At 42.9% G+C, this 12309-nt stretch overlaps 1 protein-coding gene across 1 annotated transcript; it reads left to right on the top strand.

Annotated features, from left to right (window-relative positions):
- Positions 1-8382: 8382 nt before the first annotated feature.
- LOC120070731 (protein PXR1-like) lies at positions 8383-8898 on the top strand. Its single transcript, XM_039022604.1, has one exon. The coding sequence runs from the start codon at positions 8383-8385 to the stop codon at positions 8896-8898; it is 516 nt and encodes a 171-aa protein (XP_038878532.1).
- The last annotated feature ends 3411 nt before the right edge of the window (positions 8899-12309 follow it).

Below are 12309 nucleotides of genomic sequence, written 5' to 3'. Positions count from 1 at the left end.
AATTGGCTTAGAAACGCAAAAGTTGTAAAGTGTCGTAAGCACACCCACTAACACATTTGCGATGGCAAAATGGAATGTCCAAGTCTTTGTTTTGCAGGAAACAGGTCACCGCAGGCGACGATCACTCAAGGACAAAAAGAGCAACGCATTCGTACTGTATGCGACGGTCAACCGAGAACGAAAAAGAGCAACGCAATTGCAGCGCATGCGACGATCCATCATGGATGGAAAGATCAACGCATTTGCACCGCATGCGGCGATCAATCCTGGATAAAAACATCAATGCATTTGCACCGCATGCGACGATCGATCGTAGATGAAAAGAGCGACGCATTCGCGGGGATTTCTGAAATTGTACAATTTTTTTATTGTACGATCAGACAAATTGAATGTGGAGTAAAGCAGACGTTTCCACCAAACCGTGGCAGAAAAAATAGCTTTTCAGAGCGGAACCACTGACGAATGAGGTACCAAGGTCTATAAATAGCTACATCAATTTCAAAGAGAGAAGGTTGGTCTGAAGAGACAACTTACAGAAAATATGGGGAGAAAGATGAGACAAGGCCGAAACGGAAGTTTTGAAGCCAGAAATTCATTCCCATTCTCGAAGAGAAGCTCTATGCAAAGATCACTTCTACCTGGAAAACAAGCCTGAGAAGGAAGTTCTCCACCACATTCCTCCCACACGCCGACAAGCACATTGTCTCTGATCGGGATCCGTGTCAAGACATTGACACGTTTTCCTTATTTGTTCTCACTTTCTATTCATCAACTGTGTTCATTTCTAATCTTTCATTCATTATCTATAACAAATGCTTTATCGTTATCTTTTAATATCATTATCATGTTCATCGTCATCTCTCTATTCTTCACCATACATTCATCATCCATTTCCTTCACCATGTGTAACTAATTCCCCAGGGTAAGGGGGAAGGATTAAGCGAGCAAGTTAATCCTTGTTGAAGAAATTAGTTGAGTTTAGCTAACACATGCTCAACGGCATCTTCAACCGTGAGAACAGAAGTGAAGATGTCAATCCACCTCTCGAAAGAATATTAGAAGAATGCGTTAACTAAAGCGAGAAGTATTTCTAGAGATGGAAACAACCTTGCGTTCACAACGTTCATCCCTGATTCATCATAGACATATGGGAATGATGCCGACCATTGAAAGGTGTAAGCCAAGGGAAAGTGGAACCTTAGTTGCGTCCTCAACAGGATTGACGAACTCGCGATGTCCTTTCCCCCAACCCATTCTCTTTCAGACACATTTCACAAGAACTGTCACCGCATTCCATTAGATCCTTGCACATCTTCACAGACAGCCTCTATTTGTTTATTTATTTATTTATCACCACATCTTATCTTATCACCGCAATTTATTTTATCATCGCCTTTTATTTTATCATCGCTTTTTATTTTATTATTGCATTTTAATTTTCCCAAAATCATTCATCATTATTTTGTTTCCGGTCGCATATTTCACATTAGTGTCGCATTGATCATCGCAATCCCCGTGTTCGACCTCAGATCATTCTGAGAAACTTGCGTTGGAATTATACTTAGTTCCAGCGCAAGAAAACTTGTGACACACACATACTACACGAATGCATATCAGCATCATTGCATACATCGTTTTAGAACGTAGTATGACATTTATTATCAAGAGCGCATACACACCATCCACACGTCATCATCCACTCCATCACCATCCATTTTCCATTTCTTCCATCATTTGCGGCGACATTACATTCGTTCCGTCCGCCGCAATTAAAATTCATTCAACAAGTATTTGCGCAAATTAAAATTCGATCGAACAAGTTTTTGGCGCCGTTGCCGGAGATTGGAAATTTTTAGTGCTAAATATTTTTGTGATATTTTGCAGGACAAATTTCTGTTGTACAGTCTGTTTACGTGAAGAGCAGGCTGACAGTGCATGAGTACTGGAACAGAACCAGAATTCGACGCCGACCCAGAAATCGAGAGAACTTTTCACAGAAGAGCACTTTAAAATCGTATTAGGAGTAGGAGAAATATGGCAAACAACAATAAAAGGCACGGGGGGAATCAGGGAATGAATCGGCCACCGCAAGACTCAGTCTTTCTGGCCGCTGACCACAACATTCCCATGAGGAATTATGTGGCACCTAATTTATACGACTTCTCTCTTGGTATCGCAAGGCCTACAGTAGATGAGAATGCCAGATTTGAAATTAAGCCGGTCATGCTCCAAATGATTCAGAATACGGGTCATTTTGGAGGTTTACAAGGAGATGACCCGCATGCACATCTGACCAGTTTTGTAGAGATGTGCTAACACATTTCTCCATCCTGGCGTGACTCCATAAGGCATAAAAATATATCCTTTCTGTATACACTTTCGAGAATGAAGCAAAGAGGTGGGCTCATTCCTTTGGAGCCAAATGAGTAAATTCATGGATCAGTTGGTTGAGAGGTTCATGAAGAAAAATTTTTCCCTCCCGTCGTCAACGCCAAGAAGAGACCTTGGGCGTGTTGTATTTTGAGCCAAACAGAAAAGGAGACTTTGAGCACCGCATGGGTGGATTTAGAAAGGTTGGTGAAAAAATTATCCGCATATCGGGATTCCCGATTGCGTTCTCACAGAGACTTTTTATAACGGCCTGGACAGAGTGAAAAAAGCAATTGTTGATGCCTCTCCAGACAATGGCTATAAATCAAGGAAATATCTCTCAGAGTGTAGCGCAAGCCAACGCGCTGACATAAGTGGCAGCAGTAAGCTGTATCCAATGCAGAGAGGGGCACTCGGTGGAAGTCTGCTCGTCAAATCCACAGTCAGTATACTCTATCCACAATAACCCATTCAGTAATACGTACAACCCAGGTTGGAGGAATCATCCCAACTTCAGTTGGGGAGGGAACAACATCTAGGGGGGCCAAAGAAATATACAGAACAATCATTCTGAGAATAGAGGCAATCCTCCGGTTTTTCATCATCAGAATCAAAGCAAGGGTAACTGTCAGAGTAGGCAACCGCATAACCAACCATTCTCATCTAACACCTAACACCTCATCCAATACCTCGTCCTTGGAACCACTGCTAAAACAATATATCAAAAAGAACGAGGCAATCATGCAATCGTAAGCTTCCCCCATTAGGAATTTGGAGTACAAGTCGGATAGCTTGCGACCGAACTTAAAAACAGAGCACCTGGTACGCTGCCTAGCAGCTCGGAAGCACCGAAACCAAGTGGAAAGGAACAATGTCAAACAGTGACATTGAAAAGCGGTAGAAAGGCGATTTCCGGCCAATAGTACTAGAATCAGTAGAACGACCAGAAGAAACAATCACCAACAATGACCACTCGATTACAAACAACAAAACCACCAATTTAGAAGCAACTACCACTACGCAGAATGAATTTTCACAGAACCCAAAATCAAAGTCATCGCAAACTCCAACTGTAAGAACATACGAAGAGAGGGACCTCAAAGAACATTTAAACGATCAAGAAGTATGGCGGGATCTTCCACCATTCCCATCTAAGTTGAAAAAGAAAGACGATAGTAAACAATTCAAGAGGTTTCTGGATGTTCTCTGACAGCTACATATCAACATTCCTCTAGTAGAAGCACTGGAACAGATGCCCAGCTATGTGAAGTTTCTCAAGGATATTCTCGCCAATAAGAGGAAGATCGGGAAAAATGAAACCGTCGCACTAACGTATGAGTGTAGTGCTGTCTTCCAGAACAACATCTTCAAGAAAATGAAAGTTCTAGGGAGCTTCACATTGCCATGCTCAATCGGGGGAAAGAAGTCGGAAATGCGCTCCGTGACTTAGGGGCAAGTATCAACCTGATGCCCTTATTAATCTTCAAGAAGTTAAACATCGGCAACGCAAAGCCCTCCACAATCACGTTGCAGTTGGCAGACGGATCAATAACGAATCAAGAGGGTAAGATAGAGGACGTACTTGTGCAAGTGGATAAATTCATTTTTCCAGTTGACTTTATTATACTGGATTACGAAGTTGACACTGAAGTGCCGATCATATTAGGTCGCCTGTTTCTCGCAACAGGGCGAGTGCTAATCGACGTACAAAAAGGAGAACTCACTATAAGGGTCGACAATTAGCAAGTGAAGTTCAACGTTCTCAATGCGTTGAAGTACCCAGATGATATGGAAAACTGCCAGTATCTTGAAGAACTGCAGGAAGATCAATGGCACGAGTTTCAGGAAGAATCGTAAGAAGAAGACTTTGAGGTTGGTGCAATGATGGAGGAGAATTACGCCGCAATATAGATTGACCCAAATTTTGAATCAATAAAGTTATCTGAACGATCAACACAGCGAACTAAACCATCTTTCGAAGAACCACCCGTGTTGGAGTTGAAGGCGCTACCAATGCACCTCAAATATGTTTATTTAGGAGGCAATGACACTCTACCAGTCATAATCTCTGCCTCACTGAGCAAAGAAAATGAGGAAGCACTTATTCAAGTTCTCAAAAAATATGCGAAGGCCATGGGATGGACCTTAGCGAACATTTGAGGGATCAGTCCCTCGTATTGCATGCACAAGATCCGTCTTGAAGAAGGGAAAACAGGATCCGTAGAGAGGCAGCGTCGTCTAAACCCTGTCGTGAGGGAGGTCGTCAAGAAATAAATTGTGAAGTGGCTTGATGCAGATGCCATTTACCTCATATCTGATAGCAGCTGGGTAAGCCCAGTGTAGTGTGTTCCAAACAAAGGGGGTATGACAGTCGTCTTCAACAACAAGAATGAATTAATTCCAACCAGAACAACTATGGGGTGGAGGATATGCATGGATTATCGCAAGCTCAATCTGGCCACGAACAAGGACCATTTTCCACTACCGATTATTGATCAAATGTTGGATCGGGCAGGGAATGAATTCTTTTTCTTCATTGACGGCTATTTAGGGTATATCCAGATCGCGATTGCGTCGGAAGATCAGGAGAAGACAACGTTCATGTGCCCTTTCGGTACATTTGCATTCCGTCGCATGCCATTTGGACTATGTAACGCACCAGCCACCTTCCAAAGGTGTCTGATGACCATCTTCTCAGATTTCCTGGAGGAGTCAGTCGAGGTGTTCATGGATGACTTTTTGGTTTTTGGCAACACTTATGAATCTTGTTTATTAAATCTACAAAAAATTTTCAAGAGATGCGTTGAAACAAATTTAATTTTGAACTGGGAGAAATGTCATTTCATGGTAGAAGAAGGAATAGTGCTAGGTCACAAGATATCAAAGGAAGGATTGGAATTGGACCAAGTAAAAATTGACGCAATATCCAATTTACCACCACCAACCAATGTGAAAACCCTTAGAAGTTTTCTAGGACATGTGGGGTTCTATCGAAGATTCATCCACAAATTTTCTCAAATCGCAAGACCCCTAAGTGCACTTATCGATATTGATCGTGAATATGATTTTAATGATGCATACGCTGTAGCATTCCACACGCTGAGAAATGCAGTCATCACCACACCAATTTTGGTTGTGCCCGACTGGACGCAACCGTTTGCGCTGATGTGTGGCGCAAGTGGATATGCAGTGGGCGTAGTCTTGAGCTAGCGAAAAGACAGAGTTTTGCATCCTATCTATTATGCCAGTAAGAAGCTGAATGATTCGCAAGAAAATTATACAACCACAGAAAAAGAAATGCTGCAATGGTGTTTTCGCTTTTAAAATTTCGAAAGTACCTGATTGAATCGAACGTGGTGGTGTATACGGATCACTCTGCAATCAAATACATCATGATGAAAAAGGACGCAAACCAAGACTGATTAGGTAGGTATTATTCTTACAAGAATTTGACCTAGAAATCAAAGACCGGAAGGGCACTGAGAACCAAGTGGCAGATCATTTATCACGATTAGAAAATTGTGAGGCTTAGAAGAGGGAGAAAGAGATTGAACAGAGATACCCCGACGAGCACCTTATGACGGTATGCATTAACGTCCCATGGTATGTACATATCGTAAATTTCATAGTTTGCGGTCAAGTACCTGAAGAATATTTATACCAGAAGAAGAAGAAGTTGAGACACGAGGTTAAGTTTTATTTTTGGGATGACCCATTCTTGTATTGACTCGAACCTGATCATATTCTGCGTCGATGCATTCCTGAGCACGAAACTAAACACATTTTAGAACTTTGTCATGAGTCCCCTTATGGAGGATATTTTGAGGGTAGCGGACCGCCGCAAAAGTTCTTCAGAGCGGCAATTTTTGGCCAACGCTATTCAAGGACGCCCAGGCCCATGTTGTGCAATGCGACAAGTGCCAGAGAACAGGGTACATGTCCAGAGGGGATGAAATTCCATTGACTTCGATATTAGAAATTGAACTGTTTGACGTATAGGGAATCGACTTCATAGGCCCACTTCTGCCTTCAGAGGGCCATCAATATATTTTGGTTGCAGTTGATTATGTTTCAAAGTAGGTTGAAGCCATTGCATGCACTAATAACGATGTGGCCACGGTGGCAAAATTTATCAAGGAAAACATCTTCGCGCGATATTGAACGCCACGTGCATTAATTAGCGATGAAGGCACGCATTTCATCAACCGCATCATCACCAACTTGTTGATCAAATTTAATGTCAACCATAGAGTTGCAACTGCTTATCACCCACAGACTAATGGGCAGGCAGAGATTTCTAACCGAGAGATCCAAACTCTGTCTCTTATACACATCTAGATGTGTATAAGTGGCGAATGAATGCCTACGAAAATGCCAAACTTTATAAAGAGCAAACCAAGAAATGGCATGACGACCGCATAAGCAAGAGGATGTTCTTCATGGGTCAACAGGTACTTTTATTTAACGCACGTTTGCGATTGTTTCCAGGAAAGTTGAAGTCCTGTTGGTTTGGGCAATTCTGCATCAAGACTATCTTTCCCCATGGCGCAGTGGAGTTAACAAACGAGGATGGAAACAACACATTCAAAGTCAATGGTCAATGAATTAAACCCTACTATGGGGGCAATGTGGAACGACGTAAGGAGACCATCGACTTAGGCAAGCAAGATTGATCGTTTGCGGGGATGCGTTTGCGGTAACATTGGAAATCCTTTTTAACCGCATCCATATCAACTATCTTTACTGCTTTATTTACCGCTTTACTTATCGTTTTATTATTGCTTTATTGAAATTATTTTATTGCTTTAGTGAATTAGTTTCCCTGCGTACTTGAATTTATTTCCATTTCAATCTCAGGTTGTGTTGATTTTAGTTTCCTGTTGAATGAGTATTTGACTGCGTTGACTTAATTTACTGTTGAATGAATGATGTAAGTGAACACCACAATGTCTTATCAATATGCTTTTGGGATAAGCATTGCGATGTTGGTGATACATAGTAATATACATTACACCCGTCCTCCGCAAATATGCATTATGTTGACGGATGTGTTGCATTGGTAGAAATACCTTGCGCCCATCCTCCAAAGTTGTGTTGCGTTGACGGATGTGTCGCACCAGTATATACATTATGCCCATCCTCCACAAATATGCACTGCAATGACGGATGTGTTGCGTTCACAACTAAACATTGTGCTCGTCCCATAAAAAATGATAAAATATTCATGGAGAGGGTAATCGAACGATCGTTTCAGCTCCCAAGGTGAATTATTGCATAGCAGACAAAAGGACGTCCTTTCCTGCTATGTCATAATGGGAGAGGCGCGACAGGCTTTCTGGATTACCAAAGCTGGCCAACGCACCGATTGCGTTGGGCCCATCAAGGCCCAACCTAAAAATCGCCCATCCTCAGTCCATTGGAGTTCACTTTCATTCTCTTCGCGAAAACCCTACCAAAATCTCTCTACGTACCTTGATCGCCATCCATACTTTCTTTCGAGAAAAGAAAATTTTCCAACTTCTTTCTCTTAACCGAACTCATGGCCGAAAAATCATCTCATTCCTCTTCCCAGCCATCATCCCTTTCCCATGTCCCTATCATCGTGCGGGAGGCAGCCTTTCTCTTCGCCCAGCCCAAGCCAACCCCGAGAATCGCCGGAATTCCAGGTGAAAACCTTCTGTAACTGCAACACCGTCCACCCACCATGAGGGGCCGAGCATGGAGAGTGCCCCCTGCCACTAGAGCTGAGTTGGCACTCCCAATACCTTCAACCGAAAGTGAGCTGAAAAGAAAAAACGACAAGGAGGTGTTCGGGAGTATTCTGAGCCATTTAGAGAAGGACAGGTAGTTNTCCCAATACCTTCAACCGAAAGTGAGCTGAAAAGAAAAAACGACAAGGAGGTGTTCGGGAGTATTCTGAGCCATTTAGAGAAGGACAGGTAGTTGTCGGAGGCTGGAGTAGTGAACCAACCCCTGCCAACAGAGAAGAAGTTAGCTTTAGCTTCGCGGAGGATGACCCTCACCATCTCGGATCCTAAGGAGACTGCCCCAACAGACTCCAATGAGGGACCCATAAGAGCTATTCTGGAGGATATGGAGGCGAAGAAGCGGACGGAGAAGTCTGAAGAAAAGGAGAAGAGAAAATTGGAAGAGAAACGGGCCGAGGAAGATGAAGTTGCCCGACTGGAGATAAAGAAGAAAGAAAAAAAGAGAAGCAAAAGAAAGCAACGAAGGCGAGAAGAGAAACGCCTAAGGAAAAAGGAAGAAAGGAGGAAAAGGGCAGAAAGTATGGATGTCGACGGAGAATCAACCACCGCAAGGGTGGAAGTAGGGGTGTCAACGCAAGTTAATCCATCAACGCAACAACAAGCTTCATGGCTGCAATCTAGACTAGTTACGTCAGACGATAAGGAAGATCCTGACATCTCCTATTTAATACGGCGTCGTAAGGAGAATGCGCCGCAAGGGTCCACAAGAGACCCAACAATTTATCAACGCATAGAGAAGAAGAAGGAAAAAAAGAAATGAGAGAAGAAGAGGAGGCGGAGAAGAAAGCAAAGGAGGAAAAAAAGTTACGCCGCAAGGCAAATATTCAGTGTATCAGAGAGCGAAAAAGAAAGGAAGTGGAAGAGTGGGAAAAGGAAAAACAAAAGCATCGCAAGGCGCAGGAACGCATCCAAAGACAAAAATCTCACCTTGCGTCCGCTCAGGAAAAAGACAAAGCAAAGGTGGAAAGCAGCGAGCTAGCGCCAGCCAGGAGGCACCCAATTACCAAGAAAGAAAATGATGATTTATGGATGGAAATGGGTTTCTTTCCTGCACCGGCGCCACTACCAGATCTTATCATCAGCATTATGGTGGAGCATGGGTGGGAATCTTTCTGCCAATGCCCATCCATTGTCATCCCATCGGTAGTGAGGGTCTTTTACCATGGTCAGCTCCACGACACTGAAGATGCAGTGATCGTCGATGGGAGGGTAGTGTCATTCAACATAGAGAACATCAATCAACTCATTAGTTGAAGAATTTCTCGGAATTACCGGGTAACAAATTGATTGATGATCCTACCGAAGAAGATATAGAGGATGCACTGAACGTATTAACGAAACCAGGCACCAAGTGAATGGTGTCCTTAACCGGTATAAAAAACCTCGCCTCCAACCGACTGCTACCTGAAGCGTGCCTTTGGGTCTACTTGGTGAAGAGATGGCTCATCTCAACATTGCATGATAAAACCATTTCAAGGGATAGAGTCATGGCCGCATATTGCATTGCACGCGACATTTCGATTGATGTGGGCCAGCTTCTTGCGAAGTAAATTCGAGGTTATGTTGGCCGCGTGAGAGGCCAATACTTCTTTCCATGGACAGTTTCGAGCCTATGCCTATCTGTGGGCACGGGCCAGCTTCTCAAGGATTCGTCGTATTGCCCCAAGCCTCCACCGAAACGGCCCCTCATCGATTTGAATGTACCGCAACCACCAAGACTCAAGAAATGGCGCCGCAATGACAAAGGGAAGGAAATCATCCAAGGAAGTTCATCGCATTAGCAATCCAATTTACCCTTGGACCCCTTACCCTTTGTCATCCGTTCACCAAGCCCTACAATAAATGAACCCCTTTCCCCTCTTCTCGAACAATTTACCAATATCTTCGTTGCACCCGACTCCAACCCTGCATCACCAGTAGCTTCCACCCTCCATCCATCTCCACCTCACTTTCCCTGCAAACATCGTCGCATGTTGATGACCCACACGGTTTGGGAGCAGGCCCTTCCGCTTAGCCCCAAACCAATGCTGGTGAGACATCTACGGCGCAACCCTCCACCGCATCCCTAGCTGCTGCCCTAAAAAACACGTGGGGCTGTTTGTCTCAAGAGCTATCCTTCTTCCGCCATTCATTGATGGAGTTATGAGAGAGAAACGCAGAGCTACGTTAGGCAATGGTCAACATTCAACGCAACATTTTTACCCTTCGCCTGAATCAAAGAGAGATGGTCGAATGCAACCACGAATACTTCAATTTCTTGACCGCATATTTGCATGGTCTCGTGGTGCCTCAAGATCTACAGTAGCCTCTGTTCTTTCAAGAAGCGCCGCAAAGGGCTCCTCTGCAACGCCCTCCTCACTAAGAGCCCACATCGCAAAGTTAAATTTGGGGGCGTATCACCTTCTCCTTCACAATTTTGAATTCTTTTTGTAGTCATTCAAATTTTTTTTTATAGATAGCTATACCTTTGTATTCTTCTATACATGCTTACAATTTTGTGTTTGCGATCATTATAATTCTTTGTGTACTTAGACAATTTTTATATAATTGAGTGATTATTCTTTCCTTATGTTGTGGCATCTTTATTTATATCATCCTTTGTCAATTTATTGTGGTAATTCCTTTCTTTTCGGTTGCGTTGTTTATTTGCGCTATCATGACGAGCATTATGCGTAACCTTAGCGCAATTTCTTTATATATTGCATTTTCTGCCTAACATTTAGACAATTCATCGCAATAGCTCTACTTTACCTTCTTTATTACAAGACTTTGCTCAAACCTTATTTTCAAAATTTTGACTAAGTGTTTTGTCTTTTCTGTCCAAAATAACACAATGAAGACCTTGCGACTCTCTAAATTTGAGGGTGGGAAAGGTCTGAGTAGATGCGATCAAGCGGATGCGTTCATATTAGGCAAATACGTTCATCTTCAAAAATGAAAAAAAAAAACCCACTGTCAACGCAAGGGAAAATCCCAACCTGATAAGAATTAAGTTGTGAAAGGAACCTGCTTGTAGTTAGATGTTCGCATGACACCCGAGGGAGCAAGCCAAAACGAAGGTAAGTTACCAGGATCGACGCAATACAAAAATAAAAATAAGAATAAAAGAGACAACTCCACTGACCTGCTAAAGTTAAAACTTGGCTAAGGATAAAGAGTTGAGTTGAGCTAGGTACACAACCGAAGTTGCATGCTCGCATGACACCCATGGGAGCAAGCCAAATTGAGGGGTATAACCATGACAACGCTCCTACTAGAAAGACGTAAACCAGGCCACCGCATAAAAGGCGCACTTCGTTGTTTTTATAAGAATAGGAAAAACATTTTCAAACAAGAAGAAGAGATGAGCGAGGTTTGTCTTAGGTAAGAATAAAGTAGAGCATGCTGAACAAGTGGTTACTCGGCAGTAGTCGATCTGACGCAAAGTTAGGATTAGAAATTTTGAGCTGAATTGCTTAGCCAGAGGATATGCACTTGAAATGACAAGCATTATATCCAATATTTGGGGTGTGTGATAACTTGTTAGAAATACAAGTTATTTATACCATCTTATTTAGCAATTATGCGGCAAAAAAGAAGGAAAAAGTTGTAAAGTGTCATTAGAGCACACCGCTAATCCTTCACCGAGCAACGCATCGCTCGAGGACAAAAAAGTGCAACGCATTCATACTGCATGTGACGGTCAATTCGAGAACAAAAAAGAGCAACGCAAATGTGCAGCGCATGCGACGATCGATCATGGATGGAAAGATCAATGCATTTGTACTGATGCATCTGATCGATCCTGGATAAAAAGGATCACTGCATTTGCACCGCATGCGGCGATCGCATCGTAGATGAAAAAAGTGACGCATTGCGGGGATTTCTGAAATTGTATAAACTTTCTATTGTACGATCTGACCAATTGAATGTGGAGTAGATGCGGACGTTTCCACCAAGCCGTGGCAGAAATAAGCGACTTTCAGAGCTGGACCAACCGTAATGAGGTACTAAGGTCTATAATAGCTACATCAATTTCAAAGAGAGGAGGTTGGTCTGAAGAGAAAACTTACAAAAAATCTGGGGAGAAAGACGAGACAAGACCGAAAGGGAAATCTCGGGAGCAAGAAATTCATTCCCATTCTCGAAGAGAAGCTCTGTGCAAAGATCACTTCTACTTGAAAAACAAGCC

The sequence above is a fragment of the Benincasa hispida genome, chromosome 1 (genome assembly GCF_009727055.1).
Source record: "Benincasa hispida cultivar B227 chromosome 1, ASM972705v1, whole genome shotgun sequence".
Lineage (NCBI taxonomy): Eukaryota > Viridiplantae > Streptophyta > Magnoliopsida > Cucurbitales > Cucurbitaceae > Benincasa > Benincasa hispida.
The sequence above is the reverse complement of the archived record's forward strand: the minus strand, read 5'-3'. Positions and strand labels throughout refer to the sequence as shown.